We start from the raw sequence: 17,041 nt of genomic DNA, 5'->3' as shown, positions 1-17,041 counted from the left end.
ATCCTCAGTTTTAGATTTTCTTTACCCAGTTATGACTATTTGTATGCCCTTTGATTGAAGATTATTTTTATATTTATTCAAAAAAAAAAAAAATGTACTGGATGCACTTGATGATCAGAAGTTAAGACGTATAGTTCAGTTTTTTACCATATCTTTTGAAGCCATATGGAAAACACGTTTTAAATGCATTTTAAACCGCATAGAGACACGTTCTAACTATGGTTTGGGAAGGTTATGTGTGGCACATCAAACAATCGAAACCATGACTTCAGATCTTGAGCATAAACCAGCAAGATTTTTTTTTTCTTCAAGAATGGTCTTCTTGGTGGTATGTGTATAGCAGGCCTCAAGTATTTGTATAACAGGTCCTATTCGTGGCGGGGAAAAGATGTGTGCATACTTCTACGGTGAAATGTTTAAACTCTTCTGATAAAGCACTGAATGGTAACAGAATGCAATATTGACCTAGAATGAATGCATTTTTTATTGACCATGACATACCAAATGCAGCCTTAATCAATTATCTAAATTTTTTATGTATAGGAAGTGAAATAACTATATTAAAAGTTTTCCAATGCTTTTAATATAGCTTGTTTACTTGAAAATTTGTACTTCAAAAAATTTGACTTTAGAAAATTTTACATGTATAAAAGTTTTCCAATGCTTATTTTTTTTATGGAAACAAACATTGAAAAACTTTTCAACATGTAAAATTTTATATTTACGAGAATTTTTCAGGTAAAATTTAATACCCAAACAAATGGAGCCAAAGAGAAAAGGACAAGAAGGTAAAACAACAGAGTAAAAAGCCAAAAGAAAAAGAAAGGAGTTAGCATTTTAGCCATTTATACAATTATACATGACAGTCCCCCAAGAGAAGGTTTATAGACTGAAATATTCTTTTTTTTTTTTGGTTTGGTGCAACGACTGAAACATTCTCAACTCAAATAAAGTGGGCCAAAGTGAGGCCCAACATAGAAAACAAATGATGAAGTAAACATAGTAAAATAAAAATCAACAGAAAACTTGATCATCCGTGTAATTTCTGATCCTTCGCAAAACTTGATCTGGACATTTAAACTGAATCCAAAGGAGGCTGGTTCTGGGCTTTTCTGTTCTGTCCAGTCATGTTTTTCTTTAAACATCGAAATCAGATGGGTTAAAATTGGCAAATTCAGATCGAAAATCAGCCGTGATCGATCCGAATTCCATACGTTTTGGAATGACTAATTCTAGGATTTTTTTAACCGGATCACTGGATTTCAGATTTGAGACGCCAATTTTAGGGGTTTGGGGACCGATTCTGACAGATTGAAATTGGCAGCAAACGATTTCCACCCTGATTGTGAGTTTAACATCCTTGATCTTGAATTCTTGATATATGAATCTGACTGCCCCTATTGTACACTGAGCAATGGGCTTAAACCAAACTTAATCAACCCTCGTAGAATTTGAAAGGGAGAAAGAATGACCTTCCTGTGTCTATTACTCTATTTCTCTCCTCCCTCTTGTGAAATGACATATATGCCTTCTAATGTACATTAGGAGGAGAGATAGACAAAGGAAGATGCTAATGTACGCTATACAGCCGGATAGTGAATTCAATCCCAATTAGAAATTATACCATTTACCCTCCTATCAAAATGCCTTCAACATAGGAGGAAGGGCACTTAAAATTTAATAAGGGTGCCACTTAAACTCCACCAAACATAGCTTGAATAAAAGGACACTTATCATTAAGGACCGATTTTTCCTCACCCATGGTGACGAGAGAATAAAATTTACGGTTATCATTACTTGTGTCAATCGGTGGGCCCCAATCAGTTTTGATTGGGCCTAATCAGCCCCACCCCTAAGGTCTCGCACCATTGCATCGCTTGGTTAATCAGGCCTCATAAGTTAGGCATCATGGACACATTTATATTATGTCGGCCTGTTATGGCACGTAATCGTAGTCAAATTAACCAGGTTAATCGAGTTTTAATCGTCTTTAAATGGGCTAATTAGATAGTAAACAAGCTATAAACAAGTTGATCAAGCTATAAACAGACTAATTAGACTATTAACGGTCGATTGGTCCCAATTGGACGCCAATTAGACTACAACCAATCACCACGAATGTCCGAATAATAATTGATTTAGGCTCGACACCGGATTGTTTACTAATCGGTCAGTCTGGTTTCGGTCATTAATCGGTCGGACTTGGTTAGGGCTACTGGTGCGGGTCAACTTTGGACACCCCCAGTTATAATGTGGAGGGTCCACGTCCCTAGTAGCATAACAGTGGTCAATTTAGATCTTTTTCTGTCTAAGGCCCAGGTCCAGGACCAGGCCCAACTCCCAAACTTATTACAAAATAACGGAGATGGCCTGGCGGTTTAAGGACAAGGAGAGTAAGATTCGGTGCTCTTGCAATTACACTGCTACTAGTGTAGTATAGTAAAACATGCTCCACAGCGACATGCATTCCCGTCACCCGTTCCATCGAACCTCTGCTACTTGACTACTTCGCTCTTCTTGTCTCTTCGTCTCTCCCAAGATTCTCTCGAAACCCCATTCTTGCTCCCTCTGATCGTCTTCTTTCACCTTCTGCTTTCAGAAACTTCGTAAATCCACCTCACTCTTCTCCACCTACTGCTTCTTCCATGGCTTCCGAAGTGACGCTCGAAGGAAATCCTCTCCTGCAGGATTTCATTTTCCCGCCTTTCGATGTTCTTGAAGCCAAGCATATCGGTCCTGGGATTAGAACGTTGATTAAGAAACTCGTAAGCTCTGTCGATCTCTTTCTTTCGATTTTGTTCCTCCCTCTACCCCCTTCACCCCTCTACTTGTCCTTGAGTAGATTATATGGTTGATCGATGGAGCTTGCAGGAAAATGCTTTGTTCAAGCTGGAGAAGACAGTGGAACCGACTTGGCCGAAGTTGGTCGAGCCGTTTGAGAAGATTGGAGATCGGCTGCAAGTACTTTGGAGAATGGTGAATCATCTCAAGAGGGTTAAGGATTCTCCTGAACTTCGTTCTGCCATCAAGGAAGTTCAGGTGCGACTTTGTCTTGCACCTTTTTGCAATGGGGAACTAGATGTCTACAATGACAGAATGAATATACGAGAAATCTTGACTGGATTTAAAGATTGTTATCAAGTATTACTGTATCTTGTCTATTAGGAATGGAAGCTGGGGCTTGGGGATAATCTCTGGCCGTTGCATCCTTTACATTGTTTAGTTCTGTTTTGCAGCCAGAGAAAGTTAAGTTCGAACTTAAATTGCGACAAAGTAAACCCATATATGAAGCTTTCAGGGCTATTCAACAATCTTCTGATTGGCAGACAATGAGTGATGCTCATAAACGTGTTGTAGAATGTAAGTGTCCACCATATAATGTTTCCTTAGCCTCTTCTTCCCTTTTCTTTTTTCATTAAATATTATGTAAGCTTTTTGTTAAATGGACAGTCGAAAATCTGGATTGGATTAGGATTCATAGCTTTTTATATGGATGCTTCGCATTATAGTAGATATCGAATACAAATTCAGATCACCTTTTAATATCTATAATCGGATACAGATTCGGATATTGATGTACCTGCTTCAATAGTATCTGTTCCAATTATAATTTGATATTATCCATAATTATTAAGAATTTAGAGTTTACATGAGTCATAAATTCAATATTTATTAATATTTTCATCAAATAGAAACAATTATGTATTAGTTTTATATTATTATCATTAATATTTACATGTTGAAAAATTAATCTGATAGTATCGTATTAGAATTTGGATATCAAACTCCTTGGTGGACACAAATTGAGATATTTGGGTGAAATATCCTTCGGATGTCTGATCAAATTTGAATAGTGGATTTGCTAATCGAATATGAATTCAGATATTGGTGTATGCGCTTTGATTTCACTCCGTTTACATCCCTAACCCAGTGTCTTAAAATTAGGATGTGGCTTTTGATATTTGCTAATTGTCAGACTGTGGCTTTTGATTGAGATTCTCTTAAGATTCCAAGATTCCCTTGCAATTTGGTGAACTCCCAAGGAAAATAACAGTGAAGGAAATTGCTAGTTTCCTAATTTCATCATGATCCTTTTTTCTTTCTTTCCTTGGTTGGGAGTTATGGATCAAGAGCATGGATTCAAGAATCGGAATTGAATCAGCTGAGGCTGATCTGTATCCGCCTTGGCTGATCCCCTTCCAAAATCTAGGATTAGGGCAGATTCCATCTGATTCTGACTGATTTCTAACCTGTTCTAGATCGAATTGGAATAGGCCGGGGCCGATCTGGATCCCGATTCCACTTTTTAAAACATTGGTCAAGAGATGAATATGATCACCTAGGCAAACTGTACAGAGAACGAGAAATTAATATGAATGTATATATTCCCACTTAGCACATCATATGAAGATTCACTGAATAATCCCTACCTTAAGTCTTGTTTGGACATAGGAGATTCATAGGAGAGGAAAAGATATTTTGGCTGGTATATGACGATTCTATTTAAACTCGGATAAAAAAGAAAAGCAAATGTTTCGATCCATGAAACAAGAAAGAGCAAGCTTGATGCAGATAGCTCACATGAAATGGGCTTATTTTATTGGAAATAATCCTTGGGTTGGGTTATGTATGTGTTGGGCCTGTGATCCCATGTGTTTTCATTGTAATGGGCCATTTTAGTGAGCCTGAAACATGGGTAGAACTGTAGAAGGTAGGCATACGGGATTAGGATTAGTTAGTTTTTTTTTTTTAATTGTTATTTTAAGTTGTTTAATAGGTTTTGAATTCCTCCACTGAGTGAGAAGGTTTCTTTTATTATTATGCTTTTTATTTATGTTGCTTAAGTATAGGATTTTACTTTCCTATTCAGATTAGGATTAGTCTTTAGTTTTTTATATGAAGCTTGTAAGAGCCAAGGCTCACAAATGATTTATGATGAATAAAAGTTGAAGTTTCTTCATGAGTGCTGTGTGATTCAGTCATGGTGAGAAGGCCTTGGACAGTGAGATTCTGATCCTGTTGGTGTGAAGCCTTGAACAGTGGGATTCTGATCCAGTTGGTGGGAAGCCATTAGTATCCTTCTCTTTTTCTTATACTCTGTTTTTATTTCAATTAAGGTACTGTTTTATATTTTCTTGATCTTCTCTTGAAGTTTGTGAATTGATTTTTCTGTTCTTCTACTTCCTGCAATCAATTTCAAGTCTGGTTGCTATGATAGAGGCTTTCCTACTCTCACTAGGACTGCTAGAATCTGGGCTTTCTACAGGTCTGATTCAAGTTCTGAGTTCAACAATCTGATATGGTCAGTAATCTACACATTAATCTGTTGTCAAGTTCTCAATCTGCCGTTTTGATAATGAACTCCTATTCCAACTGGGATTTGGTTCTTGTTACTTCGAAGACTGATTTAATCTCTGATGTTTAACAATTTGTTTCAACTAAAATCATTATCATAGATCAAGTTTCTGTTGAGTTTCATAAATCTTTGAGCTGATCATTTATTTGGTTCCTAGTTTGGCTGAATTTGACCTATCCTAATGTCACTAGGAGATGTCCACATCAGCAGATCTAACTATTAGATCTAGCTGAGTTTTTCAGCAACTGTTATACCCTCATAAAAGAGGCACTCGGCCAGTTTTATCAGTTGATCTGATTTTCTAATCTTACTTAATCTGAGATCTCCTATTTTCTGAATTTCAATTTTGGATTTGATTAAATCCTCAACTACTTTTAATCCGACCGTTGGATTGCTACCATCTTTTGAGGGATATCTCTTATAATTATTTGTGATCGATTGTCCGAGTTTCACCTTCATCAGAGAAGGTTGATTTTTTGTTGACTTTTTTATTTGGGTTTGCTTGGGATCCTGTCCGAGGGGTGTTTAGCCTGAATCTAGGGGCTCATTCTACCTCCCCCCACCCCCACCATTTGGCATCAGAGCTATGGGTACTTCAAGTTCTAACCCTACAGAAGATCAAGTTTCAATGCAACACTTGGCTGATATGATTAAGAGTCTCAATAAAGCGATGCAGTGAATCTCTACTCTCTAGATAAATAAATGGCTCAAGTGCAGCAACGTTTTGGCATTCCAGAATCATCTGTAGCACCTCCATGGAAGCGAGAAACCTCCATTCATAGCAAAAGAACCTAAAGTCGAGGTTGGCATTGAAGAGATTCTAGCAATTGGTGATGACACGGAAAAAACAGTGCTTGAAGCTTCAAAGGTAGAAGATTCCACTGAAGAGGTTTATGTTGAAGAAATCAAAGTAGGCAAAACTGAAACAGTGGAAGATGAGGTAGTGGTTGAGGACACCCCACAAGAAGTTGTCAACTTACACGATGATGTTCTTGAAGAGGTAGAGTTTGTGGCTCAGTTTTTTCGATGAGAAGGCACCCAAAGTTGAAGACTCTATGGATATGACATTCAAGGTTGATGCTGATTTAAGGATTGAGCACATAGAGTTCATCATGCCACTAAAGTTCTTTGTTTTGAAGAAAAAATTCCACGCCTTGAAGGCTACATTCCTAACATCCACAAGCTGCCAGAGTTCTGTTATGGTTTGAATACGGATGTTCACCATATAAAGTTGGTTCCTTGATTTTGCAAAACTTGAGGTCAAGTTTTTTCCAAGCAGGGGAGAATTGGGTTTCACCTTCATATGAGAAGGTTGACTTTTTGTTGACTTTTGATTTTGGTTACCTTGGGATCCTGTCTCTGGGGTTTTTTGCGGTTTAGCCTGAACCTAGGGTTGATCTACCTACCCCCCCCACCAAAACTAACAGTAGAATCCCATCTAAGTTGTTATATAATATCTTACCTCCATATTTTCCATCAACAGAGATTTATCCTGTCCTAGCAGCAAGCTTTCTGGTTATCTACTTCCTAGTCATTCATATTCAAGCCAAAATCTTGAGAACCAAGTCATGAGTTGATAGTCCATGAGTCCTGGGATTAGCTTCTCCCCCCCTCAGCCTTGAAATGCATTCGATAACTGGTTCGAGCAACCGACTTCAGAATTGATTCACCACTCAAGGCTATGAAAGGCAGTTGAAAGCTCTGTACCTTCCAACTCATAATAACTCCGAACTATTGGAAGCCATCGCTTAATAGAATCAGTGTAAAGCCACTACTGCAATCTGAGAATCCAAATGGTTATGAATTTCAGATTCTGAGAAGCACAATTTTGAACTGTGTTTCAGATCTTAATTCAGAAATATTAATTACCAGAACAGGATAGCCAAAACAGAACAGAAATGTATGAGGTCAGAAAACAGATTTGATATGAGTGTTGTGTTAACATAAAATAACTGATCTATTTCAGATCCTTCCTCAGCACCTGCGATTGGGAAACAAACCTGAACTGAAAAGAAAATAAAAGAATGCAGCAGGGAAGAAGAAAGGGGAAGGAAGAGAAGTGTTAAATTATGTACACCAGAATACCATGGGGGTATTCTGGTCTTTTGGGTGTTTTTTTTATTTTTTATTTATATATTTATGAGCAAGGGTAGAAATGTAATTAGGGCTGTGACACTGTTCACGTGAACAGTGTTGTGAATAGTGTTTCCCCTTGTAATCTCTTTTATTATTATTATAAATAGAGAGCTTGACTGATCTCATTGATCATTCAAGCATTATTCCACAAACCTGTTTTGTTAACATGGCATCAGAGCCAAAATTTCTCTGATCTAAGTTTTCAAAACCCACCCCCTTCCTATCGTTTTTTCTTTCCTCCCCTTCTCTCGATTTCTTTTCTCTCCTTTTTTCCCCTTTGCTTCTCCTCGCTTCCTAAGGGCAGCACTACAGAGGTGATCATATGATCTAGTTGCTGCCCTATTCCCACCTCTGTTTTTCCCCTTTATGAGATAATTTATTTGGTTCGATTGCTGCTGGTTCCTGTCTGCAATTTTTGGAGTTTCCAGAATTTTGAAGCCCTAGCCACTACCATTGATCAAGGCTGGTTTTCTGCATATTGGACACTCATTTGCGATCTGGACCAGCTGCCCTCAAGCCTTTTTTGGTTGTTGAAGACCCCTTCTCCCAATCGATTCCTCTTTTTTAGGGTTTTCTAAAACCCTGATCATTATCGATTTTTGGGAATTGGGCTGTTTGCTACTGTTTTTTTTATTGGAGTTTCTTCTCTTCATCAAGGACATCCTCTACAGGTTCCTGGACAGATTCGATCAAGCTTCTTCGTCAATTTTTTTTGGATCCCCATCACCACATCGATCTCCAATTTCGAGTTCTCTTCCAAAACCCTGACATTGTCGATCTGTGTGGAAGGGATCTCTCTGCTGCTGCTGATTTTTTGGGAGCTGTTTTGCCCTTCATATTGGCCCACTCGACCTTGATTTCAGCTCTTGGTTTGGTGTAATTGCTAGTTTTTCATTCTCCACAGCCTTGTTGCAACTATGGGTGACTTTGCTGATTCCACTGCAACTTCTAATCAATCTGCACATGAAAAATCAGATTATCATACTTTTCAGTCCAATCCCATCAAACTTGATGGCAGCAACTACCTATTGTGGTCTCGGTCAGCCTCTTTTGCTATTGTTGGCCGTGGTCTCACTGGCCACATTGATGGCACTGTTCCCATGCCTGCTGCCCCAGGTGCTGCCCTGACTCACTGGCTTGCCAACAATGGTGTTCTCATGTCTTATTTGATTGGTTCTATGACTTCGGACATTGCACATGGGTTCCTCCTTTTTGATACAGCTTCTCAGGTTTGGTCAGCCTGTAAGGAAACATACGGACAGCTTGGTAATGATGCACAAGTCTATGAACTCAGGAAGAAGGTTCTTCATACTACTCAGGGGGACTTAACAGTCTCTAAATATTATGCTACTCTGCGTAACCTTTGGCAACAGTTGGACCACTTCTCTGATTACCAACCTGATAATGCTACTAATCTGGCTGCCTATAAGAAACATGTGGATAAAATCAGGGTCTATGACTTCTTGGCTGGGTTGAATGTTGAGTATGACCCAATTTGTGTTCAAGTGTTGGGCCATTCCCCTTTTCCCAAACTTGAGCAGTCTTATGCCTTGGTCTCCTCTCAAGAAAATAGCCGAGCTGCTATGTTGCACCCTGCTGCCCGACAGATCAGCCCTTCGGACTCACTGCACGGCTCCTTCTACACCAGTTGGCACTCTCTCTGTGGGTGGTACTACTATCGGCACTCATTACTTGTGAGCATTGTCATAAGCCTTATCACACCAAGGACAAATGTTGGAAACTTCATAGGAAGCCTGCTGACTTTGAGGCTAAACGGCCTGCAAAGCGAAAACCAAAAACCAAAGGCTAATCACTCTGAGTCTGTCACTGCAGCCCCTACTACTGACATTGGCCTATCTCAGGAGGATTTACAGGCATTCCTACGTGTGCTAAAGTCTTCCACTGTTGCTGCCTCTACTACACCAGCTATTGCCACTTCGTCTACTCCTTCAGGTTCACACTTTGCTCGGTCAGGTATTTCGTTTGGTGGTCATTGTGCCTCTGTAGCTTCTCATCCTTGGATCATTGATTTTGGAGCTACAGATCACATGACCGGGTCCTCTAGCCTCTTCCATCGTTATTCTCCTACCTCTGGGAAAGACAAAGTCAAGGTGGCTGATGGTTCCCTTTCCTCCATTTCTGGAAAAGGAATCATTAACTGCACTCCTTCCCTTCCTTTGTCCAATGTTTTACATATTCCAAATTTTTCTACTAACTTTCTTTCTATTAGTAGTATAACTCGTGATCTTAACTGCAAAGTAACCTTTTTTCCTTCCCATTGTGTTTTTCAGGATCTGGACTCTGGGAAGACGATTGGATTGGGTAAAGTGCATGGTGGCCTATACCTGCTTGACGATGGACATCTCACTCCACCTCCATTACTACCACTACATCAGAATTCCTTAGTATCTTCTGAAATTTATCAGTGGCACTCTAGATTAGGTCACCCCCCTTTAAGCATCTTAACATCTTTATTTCCTACTTTGGTCAAACATTGTGATAAGACCGATTTTTTTTGTGAGGCTTGTGTTCTAGCCAAACAGACACGTTCAACTTATTCTATTTCTCATAAAAGGAGTTCTTCACTTTTTCACTTAGTACATTCTGATGTTTGGGGCCCCAGTCTAAGACTTCGGTTTCTGGTCACCGTTGGTTTGTCTCTTTTATTGATTGTCATTCTAGACACACATGGGTTTATCTTTTACACACCAAAAATCAAGTTTTTTCTTGTTTTCAGCATTTCCATAACATGGTTAAAACTCAGTTCAATGCTACTCTCAAAGTCTTGAGAAGTGATAATGGGACTAAGTATACAAAGACTCAATTTCAGAAATACCTTGCTGATAATGGGATTGTTCATCAGACAAGTTGTGTTGATACCCTAGCCCAAAATGGTGTGGCTGAAAGGAAGAACCGACACTTGTTGGAAGTGGCCAGGGCGTTGATGTTTTCGCGCCATGTTCCCTCCCAATATTGGGGGGATGCTATTCTTACTGCAACCTATCTTATTAATCGGTTGCCTTCTCGTGTTCTTGACTCCCGCAGTCCGGCCGATATTTTACATGGGAATTCCACCTTTGTGGTTCCTCCCAAAGTTTTCGGTTGTGTGTGTTATGCCAGAGACACTAAACCTCATGGAAAATTTGATCCTCGTGGGTTAAGGTGTATTTTTTTGGGTTATTCTCCAACACAGAAAGGTTATAAGTGTTACCACCCTCCTTCTCGTCGTACTTTGGTCAGTATGGATGTGTTCTTTCATGAAAGTCTTGCCTATTATCAGTCTACACATCTTCAGAGGGAGAATTCTGGTTCCAGTGAAGATGTGCTTGCGTTTCCTCCCCTTGAAATTCCTCCTTTGGCTGCTGCCCAGCCTCCTACCACTGCTGCCCAACCTTCTTTGGCTGCTGCCCATCCTCCTTTGGCTGCTGTCCCTTCATCTATAGGGACTCCTTTACAGGGGGAGTATGTAGGAAATAATGGTAGTAATGATCATTGTCAGGGGGAGTTGACTCCAGTCCAGAGAACCATCAGTGAATTTCAGAAGAAAATTGACAACTGTAATATCATCACCTACAAGAGACACTCCAACAGAGGGAAGCATCAATCCACTGTGGCACCAATACCTATCCAATTGCCAACCCAGGAGTCAGATCCTCCTCTTCCTTGTGGTGAGACCTCTCCTTCCGATCTACCTATTGCTCATCAAAAAGGTACTAGGGCTTGCACCCTGCATCCCATTTCTCGCTTTGTTTCTTATAGTTCTCTTTCTCCATCTTTTCGTGCATTTGTGTCTTCTCTTTCTTCTGTTCCTATTCTTAAAAACTGGCAGGAAGCATATACAAATGGAAAGTGGAAGGCAGTTATGTTGGAAGAAATGAGAGCTTTAGAAAAAAACAACACTTGGGATCTTGTAACCCTCCCTCCAGGAAAAAAACCAGTGGAATGTAAGTGGGTGTTTGTGGTCAAACAAAAGATTGATGGGTCTGTGGATCGGTATAAGACACATTTGGTTGCAAAGGGCTTCACCCAAACATATGGGATTGACTATCAGGAGACTTTTGCCCCTATTGCAAAATTGAATACAGTTCGGGTTTTACTATCATGTGCAGTTAATCTTGGATGGGATCTCCAACAGTTGGATGTGAAGAATGCCTTCCTAAATGGGGAACTTTGTGAGGAGGTATACATGGATGTTCCACCAGGTTTTTCTTCTGACAATAATGAAGGCAAGGTGTGCAAATTGAAGTGAGCATTGTATGGGCTGAAGCAGTCACCTCGAGCATGGTTTGGTCGGTTCCACAAGGCAATGACATCTGTTGGCTACAAGCAAAGTAATGCTGATCATACTCTCTTTATAAAGAGGGCTGGTGAGAAGCTCACTGTTCTTATAGTGTATGTGGATGACATTGTGGTTACAGACAATGATGGGGATGAGATCAGCCGGTTGAAGAGGTTTCTTGGGCAAGAATTCGAGATTAAAGATCTAGGGCCGCTACGGTACTTTCTTGGGATTGAGGTTGCCAGATCTTCTAAAGGCATCTTTCTCTCCCAAAGGAAGTATGTCCTAGACTTGTTGGCTGAAAATGGTCTGTTAGGATGTCACCCTTCAGATACTCCTATGGAGGCTACTGTTCGTCTCAAAGAAAAGGAGGGTGAACCTGTTGATAAAGGCCGGTACCAACGCCTAGTGGGAAAGCTGATTTATCTCTCACACACTCGCCCAGGATATTCTTGTTCTTTGTGAGTACGTGAGTCGGTTCATGCATGATCCCTATTCTTCTCACATGGAGGCTGTTCTTCGGATTCTCCACTACTTGAAGTCAGCTCCTGGAAAATGCATTCTTCTGTCTCCTAATGGTAACCTACGGGTAGAGGCGTATACCGATGCTGACTGGGCTGGTTCTGCAGATTGGAAGTCTATCTCTGGGTACTGTTCTTTTGTAGGTGGCAATTTGGTCACTTGGCGTAGCAAGAAGCAGAATGTGGTGGCTCGTTCTAGTGCTGAAGCCGAGTTTCGGGCTATGGCACAAGGCATTTGTGAGTTACTTTGGTTGAAAGGCTTGCTATAAGATCTTGGTGTTCCTGTTCATCTTCCCATGATGTTGTACTGTGATAACAAAGGTGCAATCAGCATTGCACACAACCCGGTACAGCATGATCGCACTAAACATGTTGAAGTGGACAGACATTTCATCAAGGAAAAGCTAGAAGAAGGGTTGATTTGTGTTCCCTTTGTGAAGTCTACTGATCAGGTTGCTGATATCTTCACTAAAGGATTATCTGGGAAATTGTTCCATCCCATTCTAGTCAAGTTGGGCATGATTGATATATTTGCACCAACTTGAGGGGGAGTGTTAAATTATGTACACCAGAATACCCGAATACCATGGGGGTATTCTGGTCTTTTGGGTGTTTTATTTATTTTTTATTTATGTATTTATGAGCAAGGGTAGAAATGTAATTAGGGCTGTGACACTGTTCACGTGAACAGTGTGGTGAATAGTGTTTCCCCTTGTAATCTCTTTTATTATTATTATAAATAGAGAGCTTGACTGATCTCATTGATCATTCAAGCATTATTCCACAAACCTGTTTTGTTAACAAGAAGAATAGAAGGGGATCGATGGAGGAAATAGAAGAGATAAAGAAGAGAAATCTGCTAGCAACCAGAGTGCCTTAGGGTGGATAAGACAGAGAAGAGAGAAGAGAGATGATGGGGGAAGAAAGGAAAAAGAGAACACTCAGTTTTCAAATAAAATATTCCATCATTCACCATTGATATGGAGGTTTTGCAACTCTTTAAATAAAAAAAAAAAGGGAAAACTAGAATTTCCTGTACACTTTTTAACAGTAATAACAGTTAAATACTTAAAAAAAAACACAAGGTGTACCCATGCACGAGGCTCTCACCACTGCGGGGTCTGGGGAGGGCCATAATGTACACAGCCTTAATCCCGCTTTCGAGGAGAGGCTGTTTCCCAACTCGAACCCGCTAGGCCACAAGGTTGCAATGGAGCTACCTTACCGTTGCACTGAGGTCCGCCCTCTCTTTTGTTAATTCCATGTTTGTATTAAATTTCCCATTTGTCCTTTTCCCCTAATTTTATGTACTGATTTGTCCCTATTCCTATTTATCACTTCCAAAAGGTACTAACAGTTCTGAACATTTAAGAAACTGCCACTACTCATTCAATTTGTGCTATTTGTCACTTGTTGCCCATAACGATCCAATTTAAGGGTTATTGAACCCTGGGATTGCATCAAAAGGTCTACTCTCCTCAGAAACAGGGAAGAAAAGAATTCCTAGAAAAACTAATTTCAGAAATTCGAACTCAGCATGCAGATGTGTTGTTGGTGTTTGAAATCATCATACAGGTTTTACCAATGGCAACACACCCGACTATGATGCACTTACTGAAGCGAGAAGCGCTCATTTCCGCAGGTGAAGCCTTAGCTCTTCTCCAGACAGAGAGAAGAACTGTTGCTTCATCAACTGATCCTGCAATCAGAACTGGGCCCCACAACTTTTGTCATCTAATTATTAAAATAATTAAAAGAAGAAATTGCAAGCAAACCTCCAGACTTATAAGAATTACAAATAAACCCAAATAACAACAAGAAAGCCCCCAACTTAAAATATACTTTCTAATTTACCCCCGATGAGCCTTGGACTTGGCTGATGGGCTGTAATGCTTGGGATTTGGCAACCAAAGTCTATCATATTGATTCAGCCAGTCCAATGCTACTGCATCAGCCACCAAATAAATGCTCTTTGCATTTGGTACACTTTTTCCAACCTCACCACTCTCCTGTCCACAAAATTTAAAATAATGTTTATGCGAGCTCTAACTCACCTCCAGAGCTACTCTTCTGTCCTGCTAATTTCCTTTGAAAGAGCTCAATATCTGGTCCCATGTGGATGAACATATATAGCTTGGATCTAGGGTACCTTTAGAAAACAAGAAGCAAGAGAACCAAACCTTTCCCTTGAAATTTCTTAAATGTTGAGGGCCTCCCTGGTCAATAAATTTCCTCTTATTATAGTTCATTCTCAATGACTGCCTCAAAGCATAGGATAGTACACCATAGGTATATAAGTATATAACGTTCTCATGATTTGCTTTATAGACAATCATTATGTCATCCACCAATTGTAAATGAGAGGTTGACCATCTCTTTGTGCTAGACTCAACTCCTTCTAAGACTTCCCTTCCTGCTGAAACTTCTGAAATTACTGCTTTGGACTCTCAGGCTGTCATATGTGTGTTCTGTCTTATGTGTCTTCTAAGGTACATAGTTGTGGATTCCTTTCCTATGCCATGAGTTTGTGACATATTTTACAAACTTAAGTATAGTTAATATAAGATCTAATTTCTTGTCTCCCTTTTTGTTTGTTCTGTTCTCTAGATACATCAACAAGCAGAGTTGTTATTTGGTACTTAAATCTTGAGATTTAGCATTTGGATCTGATGTGCTTTGTAACATGGTCTTTTATACATGCAGCCCAGATAAAGGAGGCAGTTCTTAGTGGTGTATCTCTTGAAGACTATAAAAGAGACCATTTTAACAACATTCAACAGGTGTGGTTGAGAGCATGCTATTTGTTCCTATTTCTTTTGAAGTAGAATACGTATGCAATTGATTAACGAAGTAGTATCTGTGAATAGTTTTGCATTCCGTTAGACTCTTAATTACAAGCTGGTTTCTTATGAATTATGATCCAAAATTTAGACACATATGTTTTCCAATTAGTTCTTTGTTGAACCTAGATCTTTATGTCCTTTTATTTCTCTCTTCCTCTCCCCTGATGTTGGAAATTTGTATTTTAAACTAAATTTCCATGTATATGCATATACTTATAATGCGAAAAATACCAACATTTTGGCTTTCTGTTGGGTTTTTTTTGGTGGGGGGAGAGGGGGTGGGGAGGAAGGGTCTTCATTTTTTTGGTTGGTCCCTCATGCTCTTCACTTGACCTTTATCCGCAGGAGTTAGAGAAACTGTCACAAAATTTTGGGGATAATGTTGTGGATGCCACAAAAAGTTTTCAAAAACTAATTAGAGACAAGAAGGACATTGATGGATTACCTGCTTCTGCACTTGGCTTAGCTGCCCAAACAGCGGTGTCCAAGGTATTTGATGTACTGATGCTATATTTGAAATATTTGGTGTCTACTAGAGTTTTTCAGTCTATGGGATCAAGTTTGGATTCTGTTTCTTACTGGTACTTATATTATTCTAATCAAATTAGGGTCATGAAAATGCTACTGCCGAGAATGGGCCCTGGATAATTACATTGGATGATCCAAGCTATCTCCCTGTTATGGAACATGCTCGGGACCGATCGTTGCGCAAGGAAGTCTATCATGCTTACATAACCCGTGCCTCTAGTGGAGATCCCGATAACACACCCATCATTGACCGAATCCTGAAGCTTAGGTTCGAGAAGGCCAAGCTTCTTGGCTACAATAATTATGCCGAGGTATGCTTTGTTGATAATTTGCTATACTCCTTCCTCACAAACTCAAGGAGATTGTTTTCTTGTGTACAGATAAGCAGTGCAATGAAAATGGCCACTGTTGATAAAGCAGCAGAGCTCCTAGAAAAGCTTCAAAGTGCTTCTTGGGATGCTGCAGTACAAGGTGAGTGGTTGCATATATTTTACTTCATGGTGCGAAAACTAGTTGCTATTCTTTGGGAGCTTGTAAATTTATGAGTAATTTTTTATTTTAATAAAAACATAGTGTCTGCAGAAGATTTCTTTCATGTAGTTCTTAGAAGTAGTAGGGGCTTTTGCATCTATATTCAAGCATTGGGCGTAGAAGTTATGTTGGTAATATACACCGTTTCAGAAAATTGTTGTAACAGTATGACCATGAACCTCTCATATAAGAGTTCTCAATAAGGATGAACTTAACATCAGCCAAATTTATTATATCTATGGTTATTTCCTTCTATATCAATGCCCATGCAAATGTTCCATATTGTAGTTTTTCCTTTGTTGTTTGTCTAGTATTAAAACCACCATTTTCTGGAAATTGAAGTTATATGAATGCCTTCTGTTTTGCATTTGTTTCAAAATTATTTTGATCATAATTTTTTCTTAGCAGGTGGTTTTAAATCTACTTTGTCGTTACTGTATGTTTCAGAAGCTTTTCTATGTACAATTTTTACTTTCTTATGTAAACATTTTGCATTTGCGATGATTAGTTCATTTTTTTGAAAAAGCTTTTTTATGACCTGACGGTTCTTTTGATCTGTAGACATGGAAGACCTTAAGAATTTCTCTAGAGAGCAAGGTGCTGCAGAAGCTAATGATTTGAACCAATGGGACATTGATTTTTGGAGAGAAAGACTCCGTGAGTCAAAATATGACATTAATGAGGTACTCCTTTCTTCCCCATTGAATTAAGCTGCTGGTTCTATTTTAGTTGTGTTGCAGTTTCTGTGTGAAGCTCAAAATAACATCAGTTAGAAAAAAAAATAATGGCTACTTGAAAGGGTTTGGGGGGGGGGGGGGGGGAGAACAAAATTTAGTGATTCCCCGCA

The 17,041-nt window shown here is 39.4% G+C and overlaps 1 protein-coding gene across 1 annotated transcript in view; it reads left to right on the top strand.

Annotated features, from left to right (window-relative positions):
• Window positions 1–2,495: 2,495 nt before the first annotated feature.
• Window positions 2,496–17,041, top strand: part of LOC122660194 (organellar oligopeptidase A, chloroplastic/mitochondrial-like) — a 38,675-nt gene continuing 24,129 nt past the window's right edge. Inside the window, exons 1-8 of the mRNA XM_043855403.1 lie at window positions 2,496–2,765; window positions 2,872–3,039; window positions 3,237–3,360; window positions 14,996–15,072; window positions 15,481–15,624; window positions 15,744–15,974; window positions 16,044–16,134; window positions 16,756–16,877. Of these exons, the coding sequence (XP_043711338.1) occupies window positions 2,646–2,765; window positions 2,872–3,039; window positions 3,237–3,360; window positions 14,996–15,072; window positions 15,481–15,624; window positions 15,744–15,974; window positions 16,044–16,134; window positions 16,756–16,877 (1,077 nt within the window). The 5' untranslated portion in view covers window positions 2,496–2,645. The remainder of the gene's footprint in view (window positions 2,766–2,871; window positions 3,040–3,236; window positions 3,361–14,995; window positions 15,073–15,480; window positions 15,625–15,743; window positions 15,975–16,043; window positions 16,135–16,755; window positions 16,878–17,041) is intronic.

This window comes from Telopea speciosissima, chromosome 4, assembly GCF_018873765.1.
Source record: "Telopea speciosissima isolate NSW1024214 ecotype Mountain lineage chromosome 4, Tspe_v1, whole genome shotgun sequence".
Taxonomy (NCBI): Eukaryota; Viridiplantae; Streptophyta; class Magnoliopsida; order Proteales; family Proteaceae; genus Telopea; species Telopea speciosissima.
Note: the sequence above shows the minus strand (reverse complement) of the source record. Positions and strands in the feature narration are given on the sequence as shown.